Source organism: Sminthopsis crassicaudata, chromosome 1, assembly GCF_048593235.1.
Source record: "Sminthopsis crassicaudata isolate SCR6 chromosome 1, ASM4859323v1, whole genome shotgun sequence".
Taxonomy (NCBI): Eukaryota; Metazoa; Chordata; class Mammalia; order Dasyuromorphia; family Dasyuridae; genus Sminthopsis; species Sminthopsis crassicaudata.
Window position 1 is genome coordinate 30890062 of NC_133617.1, and position 24827 is coordinate 30914888.

General features: G+C 38.9%; 1 protein-coding gene across 3 annotated transcripts in view; it reads right to left on the reverse strand.

Moving 5' to 3' along the window:
- CCDC63 (coiled-coil domain containing 63) overlaps window positions 1–24827 on the reverse strand; it is a 108464-nt gene that overhangs the window by 31409 nt on the left and 52228 nt on the right. For 2 of the 3 annotated variants that reach the window (XM_074297428.1, XM_074297427.1), the window contains 3 exons: window positions 15435–15645; window positions 14284–14447; window positions 10579–10768 (listed from right to left, as the gene is read on the reverse strand). In XM_074297428.1, the coding sequence (XP_074153529.1) occupies window positions 10579–10768; window positions 14284–14447; window positions 15435–15443 (363 nt within the window). In that variant the 5' untranslated portion in view covers window positions 15444–15645. Of the gene's footprint in view, window positions 1–10578; window positions 10769–14283; window positions 14448–15434; window positions 15646–22805; window positions 22976–24827 lie in introns of those variants that run through there. The other variant, XM_074297438.1, reaches the window with a different exon arrangement.

Consider the following 24827-nt stretch of genomic DNA (forward strand, 5'->3'; position numbering starts at 1 on the left):
TTGAGATGAAATTTTTTCTGATGAACAGAAAAAAAAACTCATCCAAATACATAGCAGTCTCTAAGACCTCTCATTCTGGGGTTCCCATGAATCAGTCAGAAAGCATTCAGAAGAGTTCACTTATGCATTTTAAATCCCTACTATGTACTAAGCACTTAAGAAAGGCCTCCAAAAATCATGGTGAACTCTAAGTTTTTACATGGATCAAATGAAGGAAATGGCAAATGTTTAGTGGGAGAGAAGAGATCATTTGAGTGGACACCATTCTTAAGTATTTAAAAGGCTGACATTTGGAAGAGAAATCCAAGTAGCTCTACTTGATCCCAGAGGACAGAAGCATAATGAATAAGCAGGTGTTGTACAAAGGCAGATTTAGGCTCAACAGAAAGGAGAGCTTGATAACAAAGATGGCTATCCCATAGTAAAATGGGACTTCTGATAGGCAGCTTTTAAATCAGTTTTTAAGTTGGTAGCTCAGTACAATGGGAAGTAGTCAGAAGACTAGTCTGGACTCTCAACTCTGCTACATAATGCTTGTGGGAAATTGGGCTCCTCCTCCCTGGGACTCAGTTTCCTCATCTGGTGGGTGGGTAAGTGAGATGGCTTATGAGGTCCTCTCTAAGAGCTTCTGGAGTCTGAATGGATATGTTGGTGGGAATAAATACTTAAGCAGGTACACTTTGTTGAACTAGATTGGCTGAGATTCCTTTTGACTTCTGAGTCCCTGTGAAAGGGAGGATATGGTTGTAAACTCGGGAGTTCAGGGTTACTGATGGCCTGGGAACGAGGCAGAGAAGACAAAAGAAGGGGAAAAGAGCTTCAAAGATAATTCCACAAGGAACAATAACTCCAGGCAGAAAACTGTAACTAGTGCTTTTTCACTTCAGAGTAAGGTTTACAAAATGCCCTTAGGGTCAAATCAACTCTGAAAGATAAATTCATTTCTGGAGGGAAGAAAACAGAAAACCAGAGCACTGCAAGGGAAAGGACCTAAAGGAAATGGGATACCCAGAAATCTACAATTTTAACTAATTACAATTTTTACTAATTACAATTTAACTAATTTAATTTTAACTGCTGATGAGATGCTAAATTGAGGCATATCTATTTTGCTTAAGGAGTATTGTCAAGGATTGTCAGTACCTCCTTGAGTGTCAGTTTCCCCATCTTAGTTATGGGTCTAGCCTAGCACACCATTCATGCTTTCAGATAACTGAAGGGAGATGGAGAACCTGAATCTACTCTTCTATGATTAAGCACATATTTATGGAATTGTAGCATCAAATGGAAATACTGAGTTGAGCACTATGGTTTTTCTAGAAGATGAGGGCTAGAAAGGAGTTTAGAGATTACTTAGCCTTAAACATTTAGGGGCTTAGATCCCTTTGGCAGCCTTGTGAATCATTCTAGAATCATATTTTTAAACGCATAAAATAAAATATATAGGGATACAAAAGAAGCCAATTATGTTGAATATTGTCATTAATTTTTTTAAAGTTTCCAGGACCACAGGTTAAGTATCTTGGAAGGAAAATATTCCAGGTAAAGATAACAGAAGTATTGAGGGAGAAAAGACCAGGGCATAAAGGCATATGGAGAATGTGGGGAAAATGTGCGGTCAGAAATACTGATTATTGCAAGATCCTGGAGGGTCTGGAATGCCAGGTAAGAACTCGAATTTTATTCTTCAAGCTAAATAATTTAGAAAATATCCAATTTCCTTCTTTCATTTTATGTGAAGAAAAACCTTTTGTTTGTTAGTGAGAATGCAAAGTATAAGATTATTTCAGTCTGCTGAAAACACATGACTATAAGTCCTAGGAAAGGGGTAGGGAAGAAGGTTAATAAAGAAATAAGAAACAAGATACTCAAAGAGTTTGTTAGTCCTGTTCCCCAAAGTCCCTCAAAGGAGACTGATAGATGGATGTATGGATAGATAGATAAGTAGGTAAGTAGGCGGGTAGGTAGGTAGGTAGTTAAGTAGATAGACAAATAGACAAGTTGATAAGACTGGAAGGTAGGCAAATGGATAGCTACCTAGATAATGGATGGATAGATTTGATAAATGCTGGATAGATACATGATCAATGATTTAGAGATGGATGGATGAATAGATGATAAATTAATAAATAGGCAGATGGATAGATAGATGATAGATGGATGAGTGGATGGGGAGAGATAATAAGTAAGTAGACTAATAGATGGGCAAATGGATAGCTAGATAGACCATGGATATAGAAGTAGAGAGAGAGACAGAGACAAAGAGACAGACAGAGAGAGAGAGAAAAAGCATCATAAAGAATGAAAAGCTTCTCCCAAAATGCAGCTAGATGGCAGAGTGCATAGTGCTAGAAGTGTTGAAAAGAAAACTTGAATTCAATTCCAATCTCAGATATTTACTAACTGTGTGATTCTGATCAAGTCATTTAACCTCTGTCTTACTTTTGTCATCTATAAAATGACATATTAACAGTACCCACTTTCCAGAATAATGAAAATCAGATGAATTAATATTTTAAAAGAGTTTTTTAAAACTTAAAGCACTATATAAACACCAGCTATTTGCATTAAACTTTTCATCAATAATAAGCTTATTCTTTGGCTATAGCCACAAAGTGTCAAAATAACTTATGTCTAGGTCTTCCTAATTCTAAAATGAACTCTCAATCCATTGGACCTGGAAGACTTGGCCTTTGTATCCTTGGACCTCCTGCTATAATGTCTTGATATTTGTTATGGGGGTAAGGGAGAGAGGGAAACTGAGCTACTTACTATATCCAGACCTGCCATCTCACATCCTTTTGCTTTGACTTAATGTTGCCCCCTCCACCTTCCCATTCTGGAACCATAATCAAATCAATTCGATCATTGTTCCTATAAAAGGCATGTCAGTCTATTCCCCTAAGGTTCCATTTGCCACTGGATTCCTCCTCCCCATTTTTACTGAGGTTAAGTCTCTCCAACTCACCCAGTCTGAAAATGCAGCAGAAATTTATAAACCAGATACCACTGCTAATTAATTGACAAGAGAGTTTTGAACTACTCCATTTGGAGGGCAGGGATGGTATTGTCTGCTTATTCTTTTTTATTAAAGCTTTTTTTTATTTTTAAAACATATACATAGATAATTTTTCAACATTGACCCTTGCAAAGCCTTGTGTTCCAAATTTTCCCCTCCTTCCCCCCACCCCTTCCTCCAGATGGCAAATAATCCAATATATATTACACATGTTAAAATATATGTTAAATCCAATGTATATATATACATATTTATACAATTATCTTGCTGCACAAGATAAATCAGATCAAAAAGGAAAAAAAAAGATGAATAAGAAAACAAAAGGTAAGTGAACAACAAAAAGAGTGAATTGCTATGTTTTGATCCACACTCAGTTCCCATAATCCTCTCTCTGGGTATAGTTGGCAGTGTGCTTATTCTTAAACAGCCTGACATCCTCTTCCCTCATCCTCCAAGGATCTTATTGGTGTTAGATCTAATGTGGACACAAAATCAAGAAGCTGACCAGCCTTAACCTCCCTGGTGATAGGGGGTACAGAGATGCACATCACCATGCTGATCATTTTCCAGACCAAAGCATACTTTTCTGGCCAACAACTTTTTAGTTCCTCGTGGACAGGATTTTGTGCTTGTATTCTTAGCAATTAGTGTCATTAGCACTTAGTGACCTCTAGTAAATGCATTTTATTTTCATCCATACCTCAAACTCAAATTTCTATCATGCTTTAAAGTTTGCAAAGTCCCTTACAGATGTCAACTGAGTCTTACAACAAACCTGGAAAGTATTACCTCCTTTATTCCAGGTGAAGGAACTAAGACTCAAAGAAGTAAGTTGACGAAGCTCAGGGAATAAATATCAGACAGAGGACTGGAACGTAAGTCTTCCAAGTCCAGCCCTTTATCTATGAGCCATGGGAGAAAATAAAAGAAATTTAAACTCACTTTTGCCTTTTTTTTATTTATTCTGTATGACATACAAAAAAAGAAAAGAAAAAGAAACAGAGTAGGAGTGGAATTCAAGCCAGAATCCCCCAAGGCTGCTATCAGGGGAAAGGGGAATTAGGTTCTAAATTCTCCAAAATGACTATTAAAATGGAAAACCTATGCAACTTGGGATTTTATTTTTGTCTTATGTAGATATCTTGTGGCTTGCAGGTACAAACTAGCTCATTCCCAGGAAGTGCCAAAAATGGCCCTGGAAGTGGGATGCACATTTGAATCAATTCAACAAACAAATGGTAGCCATTCAAAACCAATAGGGGAAACAAAGACCAGGCTGTAGTAAACAATTCTGGTGCTGTTCTCAACATTCCTGACTCAGCAACACTTTCTGAACACCTCCTCACATATAACTTAATTGCTGTCCTTGTTTTGCTATTGTGTGAATCACAAATGGGAATATTTGACACGTAAACTCCAGTTCTCTGTTGTTGTTATTCTTCTTGTCGCTGTTCTTTGTCTTTAGTTCTTAAAGAGGACCCTGACATCAGGGAGGGATGCTATGACATGTAAGTGAATTGGATTTAAATGGGGGCATGGGGGAGGGAGATCACCTGCCTCACTTTCCCCTCCAGAGCCATCCATGTCCAGTGGCCAGATATAGATCAGGATGACTGGAGATGGCTTTGGATGCAATGATCTTTTAAAATGAAAGTCTTTAACAAGTCTCAATTTCATGAGGCAGTGCCCATCCAATGATTAAAGTTGGTAAGAAATGAGATAGAAAATGACCTCTTTTTAAAAAATCAATCTGGTGACTTAAATCCAAGTCCCTCTGGTTCTCATAGATTGGCCAAAAGTGTCCCCAAAGTTAAGCCTACGTCAGAATGATTGTAAATAGCAATTGTTTCTGTTTGGGTCAGAAACCTTGAGGGTCTTCCCCTCCCAATTGAATCCTGTGCTAAAAACCTAGTTGATAAAATTTGCTTTGATACCAGCCCTTATTTTCCACATGTAGACATGATTAAATGCCTCATTCTGGATAGGTACACCCAATTGCAAATAAAATGGCCTTGCCTGTGCCCATAACCTCTCCCCTCGCTACAAGCAGTCCACCAGCAAGCATCTCTGAAGCCCTTACTACAAGCCAGGTTATATGCTGAGTGCTGGGGACACCAGGAAAGGAAAAAACAGACCCTGAACTCGAGAAGCTTGCATTCTAATAGGGGGATAACATGTCAACAGCTATGTACAAGAAAAAAAAAGGACAAAGATATGCAAACATATAAATATATATGGATATATATGATTTGCATATTTTTGTTCTTTTATATATATGTATGTATACAAGGTAAAGGAAGGAATTTTAGGGAGGAAGAACTATCTTTAAGAGTGACCAAAATTAAATAAATAAATAAACAAACAGATAGATAGATAGATAGATAGATAGATAGATAGATAGATAGATAGATGGATAGATGGATAGATAGATAGATAGATAGATAGATAGATAGATAGATAGATAGATAGACAGATAGACAGATAGATAGATAGATGAATAGATAGATGGATGGATAGATAACAATGATTAAGAGGGACAAGTATGTGGCCCATGGGCCCTGGAGTCAGGAGAACCAGAGTTCAAATCCAATCTCAGTCACTAACTAGATGTGACCTTGAGCAAATCACTTAACCCTGATTACCTTTTTTTTTTTTTTTTAAGTGATCAGAAAAGGGTTTTTTGGAAAAAGGTACGATTTTAATTGGGACTTAAAGAAAGTCAAGAGATAGAGATAAAGAGGGAGAGCATTCCAGACATGGCAGTAAGAGAAAATGTCCAGAACTTGGAGATGGAGGGTCCTGTGTGAGTTCATGGAATCACAGAGTTGAAAGGATCCACCAGGTCCAACTGGTGACTGAACAAGTCTCCTCTATAGCATTCCCATACCAACTCAATTCAATATTATTTATATAAAATTCATGTAGGTCAGAAATACTGGATCCAGGTTAAGTCATTCTATGTGCTAGAAGGAATGTTCGAGGTCGTGTGTTCCAACCCCTCAACTTCCTGATGAGGAAAATGAAGATCACTCAGAGATCTATTTTAGTCACACAGTTGTTAAAGTAAGTAGAGGTTTTTTTCAAATTCAGGTCCTTAAACTCTGAATCTGGGCTCTTTTCATTCTGTTCAAGTTTTAAACAGAGGAGTAGAATTGGGGGAACACCTTCCATCAAAGCAGAGGGCTGATATTCTCTCAGTGAAGTTGGAAGTTATTATGTGTTTTGTGTGTAGGGTTTAGGGATAGTATTCTGAGCTTCAGAATAATCCCAAGGAGAAAGGGGGAACCTTGCCTCCAAAAATATAAATGAGATACCTTAAGCTGTGATAAAGAGGGATTGCCTATGCATTATAATAAGGGACTTGGGGATGAGGGCTTTGTGGAAAAGGAAGGAAAGATGGCACAGGGAGATTGACTAAATTGGATTGACTAAAATGCATCATAAGGAAAGTTTATCTGAGAGGGATCACGTGGCCCCAGGAAGTTAGGATTTCAACCCAGGGCTCCTGGCTCCCACCCTAGTATTTTTCCCCTCCAAAAGAAATGTCCAACATGGCAACCTTGGCCCATAAATCTGAACCAGATTAAAATGTGACTGAGAAATATTTTAATTGGGCTATGAATGTCTGATACTTCAAACTCCCATAATTAAAATGAGTTATACGGGACAAGAAAGTTATCAAGAACATTCCTACGAGCAAACATCTTGGGAAAGTTCCATCTCTACTCAAGGAATCATAATATTATAGATGGGGCATTGGTCTTAGAAACCAAAAAACTTGGGTTCAAATTGTACGTCAGATACTATGTTGCTTCCCCTTTATGGGTCTCAGTTTTTTCATCTCTGAAATGAGGAGGTAAGACACAGTGCTATCTTTCCAGGGTCCTGTAGCTATCAATCAGAATCTCTCTCACAATGTTATTGTGATTAGGCATCGAGGGGGTGTAGCAAATAGAGGATAGAATTTGGACACAGAAAGACCAGAATTCAAATCTGGCCTCAGAGACTTTGCAGCTATTTGGACAAGTCACTTAAATTTTCCCAGTCTCAGTTTCCTCATCTGTAAAACTAGGATAATAATAGCCACTACCTGACAGGAGCTGTTTTAAAAATCAACTGAGTTAACATGTGTGAAAACAGTCTATAAAGCTTAAAGGATTGTATAAATGTTAGCTATTAAAATCACTTTTAAGCTATAAAATGCTATAAGAATATGAATGTTCCATTAACCTGTGACCCTGGCCCTCTCTATAAGGGAAGGAGGCTATCAGCCAGATCTTGGGGTCAGGGGCCAATACTCTGGAGGATGAATTAATTCTCCTAACTTCTCATTTAGACTCTCTCCAGTAATGAAGCTTGCCCCATGGCCATGCTAGGAATTCACAGAGTGCTTGAAATTTATGAAGTATTTCCTTCTCCATAATGGAAAAGCAAATGCGGCAAATATCATAGGTTCCATTTTATAGTCTACAGAGAAGTTTAATGATTTGCTTATGGTCACACAGCTAGTGAAATTTAGAGCTAGGATTTCAATCCAGGCTCCTGGCTCCCAGCCCAGTATTCTTTTTACTCCAAGAGAAGTGTTCCAATATGGTGGCCTTGGGCTGTTAAATCTGAACCAGATTAAAATGTGACTGAGAAATCTTTAACAAAATCAAAATACAATAAAACATAGATAATGTTTATATGTGGTTTTAGAGCACTCACTGGCTCTGGAGTCAGAAAGCTTGCAGTCAAATCCTATCATCTACATTTATTGCTTCTGGGCCTTGGGCAGGTACTTAGGAACTAAGACTCCCTCAGTCTCAGTTTCCTCATATGTAAATGAAAGAGTTGGACTAAATCAGAGGTTCTTAATAAAAATAATTAGCATTTATATAGCACCTACTATATGCCAGTCACTGTACTAAGCCCTTTATAAATATTATCTCATTTGAGATTCACAACAATCCTGAGAGACATATTATTGTTGTTGTTATTATTATTATTATTTTGACAAAGCAATTGGAGTTAAGTGACTTGCCTAGGGTCAACACAAATAGCAAGTGTTAAATGTCTGAGGTTGGATTTGAATCCAGGTCCAGAGCTCTGTGCACTATGGCACCACCTAGCCATCTCAACTTAACCCTTTGGCAGCCTGGTGAATCCTTCTCAAAATCATATTTTTAAATGTATAAGAGGAAATACTTAAGATTATAAAAAGTGAAAAAAGGCAAGTGAAATAGAGTTTTAAAAACAAAGTTTACTGATCCTAGTTAACAACCACTAACTCAGATATATATGGTACAAGGGAATTGGGCTTGGATTTGGAATCAGAGAGTTGAGGTTAAATCTCACCTTTAACATTGCTAGCTATGGGATCTTGGGCAAGTCAGTCAACATCCCCGACTCAGTTTCCCCATCTGTAAAATGGGGAAGGGGAGGGGCTAGAGGGCTGCCAAATTTGTTTCCAGATTTTGTGATTATATAAAACAGTTTTCATTTTTCTTTGTGGCTCTATCATCTCTCTGCTCTGTCCTTGGCCCATCCCCACAGGGGTCTCCAGCTTGCAGCATCTTTGACTAAGAAGGAAACAGCAGCATTTTATACTGTTTCTAATCAGGCTCCAAGCCCAGGTTCCTCCGCCAGAAAAACTGCAGACTCATCAATTTTTCTGAAGACTCCTGTGATTAAATTCTGAAGTTTATTCCCTAGGGCAGCTCGATCCTTGTGCTCCGCTCTTGGGATACTCTGAATAATTACACTGTCAGCCAATGAGGGATGTTGGCAAAGATTGCAGCAAAGGGAGCAGGCTTTTATTCCCTCCCTGAGTCAGCTATGGTTCCCTATCCAGCTTATTATTTCTTCTATAAGAAAAAACAATAATAACTAACATTTATATAGCACTTACTATGCACCAAGCACTGTGCTAAGTGCTTTGCTATTATAATCTCATTGAATCCTCACAATAAGCCTGGAAGGTAAGTCCTATTATTATCTACATTTTGCAGATGATGAAACTGAGGCAGACAGAGATTATCTAACTTGCCCTTACAGTTATTAAATATCTAAAGTCAGATTTTGAATTCAATTTTTCCTGACCTATATCATCACGATTTCAGATTTGGTCTCAGACACTCACTAGCTGTGTGATCCTGGACAAGTCACTTCACCCTATTTGCCTCAGTTTTCTCATCTGTAAAATGAACTGGAGAAGGAAATGGCAAACCACTCCAGTAATATTTGCCAAGAAAACCCCAATCAGACATGACTAAAAATGACTGAAAGACAAAAACAGCTAGTTCCTGAGTTAAGGATCGTGTTTTATCCATTCTATCATCCAATGGTCACTTCCCAGAGGAAATGCCTCCATGTCACTCCACACAAGTTGGAAGACCCAGCTTCAGTGCCAAGGGGAATATGGGTAAATATACATTCTGAAAAATGGAGATCCACAGTCAACCACAAGATTGAAAGAATGAGACTAAATCAGAGATTCTCAACAAGATTAGCATTTATATAGTGCCTTCTGTATTCTTCTTGGGTGGAGAAGACTCCAGGAGCTTTCACAAGAATTTCAAGCTAGAGGGCACCTAGTCCACTGCCATCATTTTGTAGCAAAGAATTGGAAGCCTGGAAAGAGAAAGGGAGCCTCCCAGGGTCATAGATTTAGAGCAGGATGGGACCTCAGGGGCTATATAAGTCAACTCTCTCAACTTACAGATGAAGAAACTAAGGCTCAGGAAAATTAAATGTCTTCCCCTGGGAAGTAAGCACCAAAGGAGAAATTTAATCCCAGCTCTTCTGGCTCCTGAATTAAGGTTTTCTCTACTATACTATGCTGACTCCAGCTCCATATTCATCAACTCCAAATCTAGGACTGTTTCCACTGTGCCCACTCTGCCCAACTCCATCTGAGAGAAGAGAATTAGGACCTAGGAAAGGTGGAGGTGTGACCAAGGTTACACAGGGAATAAATCACAGGATTCTAGCCCAGATGTTCTTTCCTCTGTAATTAATCAACAAACCAGAACTGAAGTCCTACTGTGTGCCAAGCATTTGCTAATTATTGGAGCTGTGAAGTCAAAAATAAGACAGTCCTTGACCTTAAAAAGTTTTTGTACCCAAGATAATCACCAAAAACTATGCCCTTGGTTAAGGGGAAGGAATGAGGAGTTGAAATGAGATTGGGGGGGGCAGCTAGGGGGCGCAGTGATGGAGCACCAGCCCTGAATTCAGGAGGACCCGAGTTCAAATTTGATCTCACTTAATACTTCCTAGCTGTGTGACCCTGGGCAAGTCACTTAACCCCAGCCTCAAGGGGAAAAAAAAATGAGATGTATACATTTGCCCTGTATAGCTCTTGTAGTTTCCTGTTTTAACTAACTGTTCTTGTTAACTAGATGTTACACATTTCAAATCTTTTACCAAAATACCTTTTGCCCTCTTCTGGACATAGTTCTGGGAATGGGTCTTTCCCCAAATCATGCTCGGTTTCTTTCTTCCCCTGCCTCCCCTACTCCCCCATATTCCCATCCCTACTAACAAGTCCTGATTAGCTATTAAGAAAAAGACTGCACCTTCTCATCCAGTTCTCCTAATAGGGATTTCATTGCCTTGATTAAAGCATCATATTCGTCCTTGGTTTGTAGCAAAAATTTGAGTTCAGTATAATTTTTATCATCCAGCTCCAAGTTCTTGGGTGATCTTACAAGATTCAAAAGCAGAGTGATCTCATCTTGCTCCTCTTGTAAGATATTTATCTCTTTACTGTAACAAAACAAAACAAAACAAAAACAAAACAAACATTATTCAAATCCATCTTGGCTACACTGGCTATTTATCATAGACCTTAGAGACAATAATGGTGCAATGGTTAACTAGCTATCCTCAAAACTAGGAAGGCAGGAGTTCCCATGTTGTCCCTGACTCAACACAGATTGTTTGAGCGGTACCCTACTTCTCATTCCTTGGATCTAAGGTTCCAAGTCTCAGGGAAGGGATTGACCTGCATTGATGGAGGAAGATTCCTCATTCAAGAATTGCAAATTCCAGTGAAATCATAGGTTTGTGACTAGCCCTGATCCACAGATCCTTACAGCAGGAAGGCACTTTATTTACCTTTTTTATTTAATATTTTATTTTCCCCCAATAATATGTAAAAATAATTTGAAGATGATTTTTTCCCAAATTTTAAACTCCTAATTTCTCCCTTGATCCCTCCCCCCTCTCATTGAGAAGGCAAGCACGTTATACGTGTGTAGTCATGCAAAACATATTTCCCTATAAGTCATACTGTGGAAAAAACAGACAAAAAAAAAAAAACAAAATAAAGGGGGAAAAAGAAAAAGAAAGATTAAGAAAAAAGGATTGTTTATCTTCAATCTGCATTCAGGCTCCACCAGTTCTTTTTTTCTGAAGATGGATAGCACCTTTCATCATAAATTATGAGGGAACTTTAAAGATAAAGTCTTCTCATGTTATACATAATCATTTCCCCATCACCCTGGGAGTGGGCAGCAGAGTCAGAACCAAAAGTCAGCCATTTTTTCCCAAACATGGTGCTGATTTTGAAGTTATAGAAGGAGGAGAGATTAAAGTCACATAGGTAACAAGCAAGAGAGACAGGATTTGATGCTGTTCTCTGATTGCAAATCTTTCCTCTATGTCAAGTCAACAAGCATTTATTAAGTGCCTAATTGAATGCAATAATGCAATTTTCATGACCCCATTTGGAGTCTTCTTAGCAAAGATATTAGAGTGATTTTGCCATTTGCTTCTCCAGCTCATTTTACAGATGAGGAAACTGAGGCAAACAGGTTACCCAGGGTCAGGCAGCTAATAAGTGAGGACAGATTTGATATGAAGAGGAGTCTTCCAGACTCTAGGACCAGACCTCTATCCACTGGGCCACCGACTATATGCCAGACATCGTTCTAATGATGTTACACAGCTTAGCCTCTTTCTCTCACACACAAACACTTCAATTTGAGCTTTAGATTAAATTTGTAAGCCTATAGGCAAAAATTGCATGTCAACCACCATCTGTCATCAACTTAGCTACTAAATTACCAAATTGTTTATATGTCATTTCATTTTCTTCCCTATCTAATCCCTCCCTCCTTCTCCTCACTCACATGCACTCTTTTGGAAGATGCAAATGGATAGTAAAGTCATGATGACATGCACTTATTAAGCACCTACTATGTATCAAGCACAATGCTAAATGTTGGGGATACAAAGAAAGGCAAAATATAGTCTCTGCTCTTAAGGAGCTCACAGTTTAATGGGGGAGATAATATGCAAGATATATAATAAATTGGAGATAATCTCATAGAAAAGGCATTGGGGTTAGGAATGGCTTCTAGTACAAGGTGTGATTTAGTTAGGTCCTTAAGGAAGCCAGAATAACCAAGACAGGGAGGGGAAAGAGAGAGAGAATTACAGATATGAAGGAAATCAATGAAAATGCATAGAATCATTATAGAGCACCAGCCTTGAATTCAGGAGGACCCGAGTTCAAATCTGGTCTCAGACATTTAACACTTCCTAGCTGTGTGACCCTGGGCAAGTCACTTAACCCCAGCCTCAGGGGGAAAAAAATGCATAGAATCAGAGGTGAAGTTTGAGGAGCAGCAAATAAATTAAAAGGGAAGATCCAGAAAGGATCAAATACAATAAAAGCTAGGGCAACTTGGTGGACCAGTAGATAGAATGCTGGGGCTGGAGTCAGGAAGACCTGAATTCAGATCTAGCCTCAGGCATTTAGTAGCTGTCAGACCTTGGGCAACTAACTTCACATTGTTTGCCTCAGTTTCCTCATCTGTAAAATGAGCTGGAAAAGGAAATGGCAAGCCACTCCAGTAGTTTTCCCAAGAAAACCCCAAATGGTATCATAAAAGGCACCACAAATGAACAACAAAGGCAATGTGCTTGGCATAAAATTGGAGCTTCATAAATGTCTGTTGGATTGAAATGAAAGAAGGGAGGGCCAGGGAAACATTTCAAAGCTGGGTAATTCACCAGCTGGATAACCCCTGACCTCTGGGTAATTGAGAATTGGCTGTATGTATTAGTGTCATTCATTCTTCAAATTTTGCTGTTGCAGAGAATTCCTCAGAATACCTAGACTACCCAAACCTCAGGCACTAATCAGAACGGTTTTCTCTCTCTTTATTTAAACATATCCAGGATATCTAGCTTGATATATGGGGAAAGATATCTGAATTTTAGGGGCAGAAAATCTAGATTTGAGTCCTAACTCAATGATTAACCATGTGTTTGTGGACAAGTCATGTTACCTTTTCAAACATTATCAGAACATGAGTAAAAACTGCTATTTATTGCTGCCTGGGTATCTTCACCTTTCTGGCTAACAATTTCCTTATGTATAAAATGGAGTTGGGTCCAACAAGCTTTATTCTCCCTTTCAGCTCATAAATCCTATGCCTACAAACTCCATTTGCTACTGATTTTTCATACCAAAAAAGGCATTCCATGTATCAGTTCCCTTTCCATCCCAATGGGAGTCTGACTGTGTAGAGTCCAGATTCTGAAGATTATCACTGAATTTCAGAGTAGGAAAGGATGTCAGCAGGCATCTAGTCCAACCCAGACCTGAACAAGAATCCATTCTCTGGCAAATATTCATCTGCCTCTGCTTGAAGACCTGTTCCCTCCCAAAGAAACTCTCCACCTTGGACAGCTCTCATTCTGAGGCTAGAGAGCATATTCTGACCTCACACGTCCAATTGCCCCTTTCCCTTTCCCTGAGTTCTGCACTCTAGGAACAAGAACAATAAGATTAAACCTCCCTTTTGTATGGAAGACAGCTCTTATCAAAACTACAAAAAGCAATTCTTGCATTCTGTCATTCCATGAGGTAGTCTCAGAAAAAAGTTCTTTACATCCAGAAGGGGGTTTCTCCCATCGTTGTGAATATAAAAGATTCAACTTCTAGGACAAATCTACTTGTAAGAGAGATAAAGGAAAGACCCCATGAGAGAAAAACAGAGATTTGAGTAAACCTACTGCTTGGGAGAAGGAGGAAGCTTGATCAGAAGGGAGCTCACTTGGAGCACTAAGTTTAGTTGCAATGCCCCCCCCCCCTTCACTTTGTTGCTCTGGGGCCAAGGCCCAGCTGCCTCACCCTAACTCCAGCTCTGGCTATCATTCCCCCTTCAAATCTCTTTTTCAGACTCAGCATCCCTGATTCCTTCAGGATCATGATCTTAGGGCCACATCTTATTGGCCTTTGTTGGTCACAAAATCCCAAACTAACTTACCACTGGTTCATTATCTGCTGCTGAGACTTAGCAGTAAAAGACTTCCGTTGCTCCACCATTCTCCTGAACTGCTGCTGGAGTGCCCGTAACTGCGCTTCAGCCATCTTCTGCTTTTCTTTTTCTGTCATGTCTTGGTTTCCACTATTCCTCCTATATTGTTTTGACTTGGGAGAAGAAAATGAATGACCCCTCCCCATTGACTGGAATGAGAAAAAAAAAGCCCCCATCAAAATTTCTGCTTTTAATATGGCTCAAGGGAGGGAACCTAGGTGAGAAAATAATTCCCTTTAATCTTATCTCCTTCCATGTTCCTTCTTTTCTCTTTCCCTCACTTCCTTCAATAAAAGAAAGGAAGGGAGAACATGAGAGAGGAGGTCAGAAAGTGAAGAAACTAGACAAAACTGAGAAAGGAACCAGTCAAAGGGGCCAAGTTGGGTCTTTGGTAGAAGTAACAAAGCAATCAACACTTCTCAAGAACCTACTGTGTGCCAGGCCCCAGAAACTGGGGATAAAAAGACAGAAATTCAACCATCATTCAACCTATATTCTAAGAGAGAAGACTCCATATAAATATTTGAATATATAAACAAAATAACAGAGTGATACTGACTCTATCCTTAGAAAGTCTAAGACAGACCATCCCCCATCCTGCTCCTCTTAGGCCCTGACTGAGGGTCTAGAAGCTATCCTGAGATTGCACCACCTTTTCCCTATGGATACCAAGTAGGGTTTGCACTTAAGAGTAAGGGGTTTTGTTCTTAACCTTATTGGTATTGGGGACTCTTTGGCACTCTGGTGAAACCTGTGGGTCTCTTTTCAGAATCATGTTTACAAATAATGAAGAAATGTTCAATTTCAGTGAGAGGTTTAGAAAAATAAAGATATTTTCCCTCAAGTTGACAATCCCCCTAAAATCTATCCAGTTGGGTTAAGAACTCCTGACTTAAGAGAATGGCCCCCTTGGTTGCTAAAATAGAAGGAGAGGTAAAGACCAAAGTTATTTACTTATTCAATTATGTCTTTGTTCATTCATTGAAACCCAAATTTCCTCCTTAACTCCCAAATAGCTCTCCTACCTCAGTGGTTCCAAAAAACAAAGATGGCTGTCAAGTATATTTTCCTACATAATTATCGTTATTTATACTTCCTACCTGTGACATTTTGAAGATTTCTCACTTTTCTTCTGCACTGAGAATGTTGACTAGAGAAAGTCAGCAAATTCTTCTCAGCAATGGAAGAGAATGGAAGAAAGGTCAGCAGTTAGATGCCTGCTGAGGTCCAGGTCTAGAGCTTTTCGTTCTTGTCCTCTCTCCCTTCTTCGGATCCTGATTGGCTCATAAAAACGGTATCCTCTGTGGCTCCCTAGGCATATAGAAGAGGCACATTTTTGTCAGTATTAGAGTGAAATCTGCTCATCTTATTGACTTTATTATTAGAGAGAAAGCAGATGGCTCTGGGATGCCTCTCCTCCTCCTAGTAAGAGGGATCCCACAAAGGAGGAATGCTCACATAACACTGGGACAAGACCAATGGCACACATCCCAAGTAGGTTAACCACCAAAGGGGTTAACATGAAACTCTTCTCTGCTGCTAGTCTAATTTTTTCTGTGGGTGTTAATTTTTCCTTTATTTAAATCTGCTGCCGACAAACCCAGATCATCATTGTTACAAAAAATCTGCATTTAGATCACATTTTACCCTTATATAATCTGAGGAGCTCAAAGCAGTATTAATGCATTTATTTCTAAAGGCTCTGACCTTCAAATTCTGACTTTCACAGAACAGCAGACATTTCTCAGAATCTCAGTGTTGAAAGGCACATCAGGGGCCATGGGACGCAATTTGTTTCTGACCCAGAATCCCTTCAGGTTATAGCATTTACAATAAGAGGTGATTCCACTTTGAGGATCTACCAGGTCCAAGATAATTCATAGCCAAAAGACAATAGAATGTAGAGTGCTTGATGAGGACCTTAATTCAAATCCAGGTTCAGATGCTTGCTAATTGTGTGATTCTGGGCAAGTCATTTAATCTATTTGCCTCGGTTTCCTCATCTGTAAAACAGGGATCATTCCCTCCCAGGATTGTTGTAAGGATCAAATGAGAGAATCATAAAGTGTTTAGCACAATGTCTGGCATATAAGAGATGCTATATAAATGTTAATTATTTTTATTATTAATAATGGAAGGTTTTCAGTTCCAGTTTAGTAATGAAGAGAGTCAGCTACATTCAAAGAGAGAACTATGGGAAATGAGTGTGGACCAAAACATAGCATTTTCACTTTCTGTTATTGTTTGCTTGCATTCTTGTTTTCCTTCTCAGATTTTTTTTTCTAGATCCAATTTTTCTTGTGTAGCAAGATATAAATATGAATGTGTATGTATTGGATTTAACATATGCTTTAACATATATAACATGTATTGAACTACTTGCCATCTAGGAGAGGAGTTGGGGGGAAGGAGGGGAAAAATTAGAACAGAAGGTTTTGCAAGGGTCAATGTTGAAAAATTACCCATGCATATGTTTTGTCAATAAAAAGCTCTAATAAAAAAAATAATAAAAAAATAATGGCGGGTTTTGGTGTATGCTTAAACCTCCCAACATGACATCAATCACAAGGTATTCCTTCCGTATTCCAGACATAGATCTCCTAGTGTCTTCCACATGGGTGATGTCATCAGAGGTAATCTGGTTGGGCACAAAACCTCCATTATTTATTCCCAATTTCCTCATCATGAAAGTTCCCAATTCCCTCAAGGTTCAAACTCCACTTTGTGAAAATGCTGAGTGTAGTGATAAAAGAGCTGACTATTTTCCACCTGTGGCCTTTTCCTGACAAACTAGCTGGAAACTGTCCTTTTTGCATCTTTTATCTATTGCTGCTACTTCTGCCTTTATCAGGGGCCAAGGTGAACAAGCTAATTCTTCACTCTTCCATGCCATAATTCTTCAGATATCAGACAGAAAGCTTTGATACCCTTTTCCGGTAAAATTCCTCTTCTTCCTGGTAAACAAGATTTTCTAAAGCAGAGTTTCCAAACCAAGTTTTGCAGCAGCTTCCAAAGCATATACAGTTATCCAAAGGGATATTGAGAAATTGTCTAAGTTGTCTCAGGAAAAAAAAAAGATTATTTTCAATTCAGTTTAATTTCAAAATTAAGCTTTGTCTCAATAAATCTTGAACAAGGGTGAAATAGCATGGAAAGAACTCTGGATTTGGCTCCAAATGGCCTGGTTTCAAATCCTGATTCAGCCTTTTATGATGTGTGTGACCTTGGACAAAATCACAGTCCTAAAGCCTCAGTTCCTTATCTGTAAAATGAGGGCATTGGACTAAGTGGTTTCTGAGGTTTCTGATTGTTCTAAATCTATGATCTTATGAGTCATGAAATCATTAGATTCCAGAGGCTTTCATTTCATTTAAACAATCCATGTAGCAAGAACTGTGCTAAGTATCAGGAATACAAAGACATAAGTCCTCAAGGAGCTTACATTCTAGAGGAAGAAATAATGTATGCATCTAGAAGTATACCATAGAAAAATAGTTAAAATAACATGGTAATTTGAGGAGGGAGGGGCTAGTAGATAGAATCAGGAAAGGCTTCATGGAGGAGGTAGCATTGAAACTGACTTTTAGAGAAAACTGGGGATTCTGAAGGGCAGGGGAAAGAGTAAGAAGGGACTGTATTTCAGCCTGTGGAAAGGTAGATAGAGGCAGGAAATAGAGTATCCTGTGTGAGAAACATCAGGGCCTTGTGTCTGGATCATATGCAAAGGAATCTAATGTATAATAAGACTGAAAAGGTTGAATCCTGTCATGAAGGCATTGAATGCCAAATAGAAAGTTTTATTTTTGATCTATTTTGTAAATGCTCTGAAGTCATCAGAGCATAATGATTAGAGAAGGGGAGAAAGCAACAAATATTTCTAAAGCACCTATTATGTGCTAGGCACTAGGCTAAGTACTTCATAATTTTTATTTCATTTGGCTCTCACAACAATGCTCGCTGTTAGGATCCTCATTTCATAGATGAGAAAACTGAGTCAGACAGATGAAGTGACTTGTCCACAGTCATGCAACTAGTAAGTATATGAGGCTGTATTTGAACTCAGATCTCCTGACTCTAGGCCCAGCATTCTATTCACTGTACTATCTAACTGACCTGAACAGATAGCCAGACTCAGAGCCAAGAAGATCATGTTTCAAGTCCTATCTCTGATGAGTATTTGCTGTATGATTCTGGATGAGCACTAGGTTCTTGTGGGAGTTCCCCATCCCAATCACAGGTCCAGTCTCCTCTCCTTCTACTATTGGACTTGTGACTAGCCATAGTAAGATCAGTGAGGAGGATGCTTGTCATCTAGTCATCATAAGACCAGAATATCTGAGGAAAGCTGGAAGAGATTTTTGAGACAACCGGGTTAAAGTTTTCATTTTTACAGATGAGAAGACTAAGGTTAACTCTGAGTCCATGCAGCAAGTAAATAAAAAAGCTAGAACAAAAAAGCTAGGTGTTTGTTCTTTCCACTACATTTCCAACTGCCTCCCTCCTGTGGTTCATCCCAGTGTAACATCCTGTAGCTCTCCTGGAAGGGAAGACAGTAGATAGTCAAGCAGAGATTGAGTGATTGACAAAGCAGAAATATCAGGGTTCAAATCCTGTCTCGGATGCTGTGTGACACCAAGCAAATTGCTTCAATTCTCTAGGGCTTCAGTTTCCTCATGTATTTTATAGATTCACTGACCCTTAGAGAGACATGGTCAAAAAAGGACTTAGAACTTGGAGTTTCTAGATTCGAATCCCCACCTCTGATCCTTCTTAGTTGCTGGGTGATCCCAATGGACGAGTCATGAAACCTCTCTCAGCCTGTTTCCTCACTTATAAAATAAACATAATAGCTGATGTGACTATTACGCAATCTGAATGATATGCTGGATGCACTCCTTGAAGTACCCCATTCCACCTTGGATCAGCTCTCATTATTATGAGTCTTTCCTAGGATCATAAATTTAGAACTGGAAATGATGTGAAGGGCCACTGAGTCCAATTCTCTTGTTTTATAGATGAGGAAACTGAGACACAGAAAAACAAAATGACTTAGGCAGGTAAGAAGTTTCCTCCCTCTGAATATAATCCTCTCTATCTTCATCTGTCCCATCTCACACAAATAAATTCTGTTCTCTGGGACCAAACAAAGCAAGTGTAACTTTCCTATGCTTTCATTGTTTTTTGAATACTTGAAGATAGCTATCATGTCTCCCCTAAGTCTTCTTCAGTACACATTCCCTACCAGTTTTCATATGGCTTAAACTTAAGATGTTTCCCCATGCTGGATGATTTCCTCTGAATATTCCAGATGCCAAGCTCCCAGAAGATAGGAACCATTGGCCTGGAGGCCATACCTCTTCAGAAATGAGATCTTGAACCAAATTTGTGAAGGAAAGAAGAGGTGGAGATGTTTAAATCAGAACAAATGGCCCCCTCTCACCACCCACCCGAGTTATAGGATTCCCCCCTTTGCTCAGAGGGTAGGATGTGGATGGTCAAATATTGCTCATACATATAATATAATGCCTGGTCCGTGCTCACTGGGAACAAGTCATTAAATGGGAAATCATCTAAAGATAGGGGCAGCTACTTGTGGTTTAGCAGAGAGACGCCAAGCAAAATAGGCAGACCTCACTTTATGGAACAGATATAGTTGAGATTTTAAAAAAAGCTTTATGTAAATAAAATTTTATGTAAATTGAATAATTTTAAGTGCTTACAATTTTTTAAAAATTCTATTCAGATTCCTTTTGTAAACTGAGACATCATAACCCTCCCCCCCATAGACGAAATTTCATAAATTTTATTATTGATTTGGTTTGGCTTAGAGGGAGGGACACGAAATAAGATTTGATAGAGACAGACCCATTTCTCAGATTTTGATGTACTATTATACAGACATCATACAGATAATCCACAAAATCAATTCAACAAGCATTTATTAAGCATATGCTATGTTTGAGACACTATGCTGGCAGCTGCTGGTGATACAGAGACACAAATGAACCAGTCTCTGCCCTCCAAGAGCTAACAGTCTCTTGGAGGATAGAACCTACTACAAACATTTAAGTACATATACATTTGTGTGTGTGTGTGTGCATGCATGCATGTGTGTGTGTGCGTGTGTGTGTGTGTTTGTGGTGTGTGACATACATTTGAATAGGCAGGAGAGTACTAGGGGGATCAAGAAGGGCTTCCCATGGAAGAATGTAGTCTTATGAGAAGCTAAAGCTGCTGAGAGAAAGACAGAATTGAGGACAGAAGGGTGGTCCAGAAGATGTTAAGAGAGGGAAGGGAATACCAAATGAGCTAATTTGGCTGGGACAGAAATGGTATCCCAGGAAGTTATGCAACAGCAGACTGAAAGGACAGGTGTCTGGTGGTTTTTAATAGAATGTTTAAAGAATAAGAGCAAAGGAAGTGAAAGGATATATTATCCAATCAAAGGAGGGCTTTCGTGCTGAGCTGGAGTGGCTACTTTATCTTGTGGGTGATAAGGAGGCACAGATTATTCTTAAACAGGGAATTACTTGACCAGACCTTGGTGGCTGGGTGGGCAATCAATCAACAAGCATTTTTTGAGCACCTACTTTGTGCCAGGGTATGGGAAGCACTTAAACAAAAGACAGTTCACAAGGTATCCATAGTCTAATGGGAGAAACAATGTGCAAACAAGATATAAACAAGATATAAACAAGATATGTATAAATGTGTATCTATTCATATTTTGTGTGTATGAATATATATATATATATAATTGTCATTCAACTGTTTTCATGTGTCCAACCCTTTGTGACTTCATTTGGGGTTTTCTTGGCCAAGATACTGAAGTGTTGCCATTTTTTTCTTCAACTCATTTTATAGATGAGAAATTGAGACATATAGGGTTAAGTGACTTGTCCAGGAGCAATAGTTGATAAGTGTCTCGGTCTGGGTTTGAACTCATGAAAATGAGTCTTGTCTCCAGGCTCAGAATCTCATCCATTGCACCATCTAGCTGCCCCTCATATACAGAGAGACAGAGACAATGAGAGAGAGGGGGATGGATTAGAAATATACAAAGATAGATATAGACATGTACATACATGGTAAATGTGAGAATCAATAGAGAGAAGACAAACATTAAGGAAAATTGGACAGAGGATGGATTGAAGTGGATTTGATAATTAAGGGGTCTTTGTGTCTCTATGAAGTAGTGTGGATGGTCAAGCAAGTTAAGAGGAGATGAATTCAAATTTATGGAGGTGGAATAGAGGAGATTTGGCAGTAATTGGCTAAAGGAAAAGTCCAGGATAGGTCCAAGGTTGCAAGCCAGAGTGGCCAAGAGAATTGTAGTATTCTCCAAAGAAATAAGATGGAAAGAGATCTAGGTTTGGTGAAGAACTTTTTTAATCAACTTAATAATTACATTAATGTAAGGAACTCCTGATGAGGAAATATCTGGCCCTGAGGAATACCTAGAAATACAAATGGGCCCTTGCTCAGCCCTTTAAAGTCAAAAGGCACTAAGAATAAAAGTGACTTTGCCCGAGTCATAACTGAGACTTGAATCAGATCTTCTGTAGTCAGTATGCTGCCCTCTCTGAGGGAAAAGAGAATGAGTTTCATTTTGGATATGTTGAACAAACACTGAATATGGATCTGTGTCTAGAATTGCTTAGGAAGAAGAAAGAGAGCCATATGAATGGTACAAGAGATCATGTAGCACTTTCAGGGATCCCTCAGTGGGATAAAAGTCCATCTCTTGAGCATCTGCTTTCCAAGTATGGATCTATGGAATCATGAATCACAAAACACCATTAGAGCTCCAAAGTATCCCAATGTCGAGCAAATCCAAAAGAAAATGGAAAGATGACTTGAGGATATAAGTTGACTTCAGTGTATTACCAGGAATGAATAGTGCATATCTTGGTCCCAAGAAAAAGCCCCAAAAGACTGAAGGAGAACCAATGAAGGTGTTTCTCTGCTAACTCATGGGATATTAGAAGGCCTATTGTTCAATCATTTTTCAATAGTGTCCAACTCTTCATGATCTCATTTAGAATTTTCTTGTCAAAGATAGTTTGCCATTTCCTTCTCCAGATTATTTTACAGATGAGGAAACTGAGGCAAACAGTTAAGTGATTTACTCAGGATAACACAGCTAGTAAGTTTCTAAAGTCAGATTTGAACTCATGGAGATGAGTATTCCTGATTCTAAGCCCTCTAGCTGTCCATGAAAAGGTTTAGAGAGCTTTCAGTATTTGGACAGATCCTTTATAGAGGATATTTGAAAAAGCATAGTTAAAAGTCACTCAGGATAACAAAACCTTTGTGGGTTACCATCTACATTGTTGAAGGGAGTGCCCACTTTCAAAGAAATTATGGCTCCTCCAAAGTAAGCCAGAAGGTGTTGTCTTTTTGTTAATCCAACTCATGCAGGTGTCATATTGCAGAGCATAATTCTTTTTCGCTTTCTCAAACAAACTTACATTTTTCCCTTTTGTCTAGACTTCTCTGAAACTTTCTAAGTTTGACTGTTTCCCTTGAGGCTGAGGTCTCAGGAATCCAAAGTCACCAACTTTGTCACTGGTAGAATACACTCTCTCCTTCTCCAGCCATCTATAGTTGCCACAGGCTAATCCTCCCCTACTTGGAGACCAAAGGGAAATGGAAAACAAATGAAATCTAAATGGAAAGAACTTTTTCAGTCAACAATGGAGTTCCTCAGTGACTTCACAAAGTTATAGAACCTAAGAGCTAAAAGAAGCTTTAAGAGACACTTTGTAGGATTCTAGGTCATAGAATTATCTCTAGAGCTCTAGAGCTGGAAGAGAATGAATGGCTTAGAAGCCATCTGGCATCACCTCACCTTTCTAGATAGAATTCTCTCCACCCATTCTACTTTCTTAGCACCCAGTTGGACTACTTTCCTCCTTCCCTCACCCCCAAACACAGGCCATGTTTTCTCACTCTTGTGTCTTCACTCACATTCTTTCCTATGCTCGCAATGTGTATTATTTTGAAATAATCACTTGACCTCTGTAGGCTCAATTTCGTCTTCTGTAAAATTAGGGGATTGGACAAGAAAGCCTCTAAATCTTTTCCATCTCTAAACTTTTTGAGTTTATGAACACTCTCCTTCTTCATCAGTTGAATTCTTTCTTCCTCGTTCTTTGGATACTCAGCTCAAATATGCCCCTCCTAGCTGAAGCCTTTCTTGATCTCCTCAGATATTACATCATCTTTCTGTCTTACATCCATCACAGAATTGCAAAAACTCCAAATTAGAAAGGAACTCAGGAGCCATCTAGTCCAACCCAGACCCCCCTATAAAACCATCCTCCTAAGTGATCATGCAATCCGTGCAGGAGGAGACCAGTCCATTCTACATTTAGATAGCTCATATTGTTAGAAAGTCCTTCCTTCCAAAGATAATGATAAATGTTGGAGAGGATGTGGGAAAACTGGGAATTGTTGGCAGAATTGTGAACTGATCCAGCCATTTGGGAAAGCAATTTGAACCTATGCCCAAAGAGCTATAAAACTGTGCATACTCTTTGACCCAGCAGTGCCATTACTGGGTCTGTATCTCAAGGAAATCATAAAGGAGGGAAAAGGAGGGAAATGTGCAAAAATGTTTGTAGCAGCTCTTTTTGTGGTAGCAAAGAATTGGAAAATTAGTAGATGATGGAATATTATTGTTCTATAAGAAATGATGAACAAGCTGGTTTTAGAAAGTCCTGAAAAGATTTATACGTGATTCTAAGCTAAACAAGTAGAACCAGGAATACGTTGTATACAAGAATATGAGATAGTCAGCTATGAAAGACTTTGCAGTGGTTCAGAGATACAAAACAATCCCAATAAACTTTGGGCAGAAAATGCCATTCGCATCCAGAAAAAGAACTACGGAGACATAACGTAAATCAACACATGCTATGGCCACTTCTTTTTTCCGTTTTTTTTTTTTATCTGATTTTTCCCTCTTGCTCTGATTTTTCTATCCCAACATGATTCATAAAGTAATGTGTAATAAAAATAAAAAAAAATATTATCAGAAAAAAAAGTTTTCCTTTCCATCAAGCTTAAATCTGCCTCTGTACATCTTCCACCCAATGGTCCTAGTTCTGCCCCCCAGGGCCAAGCTGAAGAAGTCTAACCGGTCTCCTATAAGACGGTCTTTTAAATTTGAAGACATTTTTTTTTCCTTCTTCATCTCCTCTACATTACCCAAATATCACCTAGTTTTCTTTTCTCCAAGTTAAAACAGTCTACAGTTTAGACAGCTTACCTTGTTAGAAAGTCCTCCCTCCATCAAGTTTAAATCTGCCTCTGTACATCTTCCATCCATTGGTCCTAGTTCTGCCCCCTAGAGCCAAGCTGAAGAAGTCTACCCTGTCTTCTAAAGGACGGTCTTTTAAGTACCTGAAGACAAATCTCCTCTCCCTTCCTCATGTCCTCCTCATTACCCAAATATCACCTAGTTTTCTTTTCAACCAGGTTAAACATCC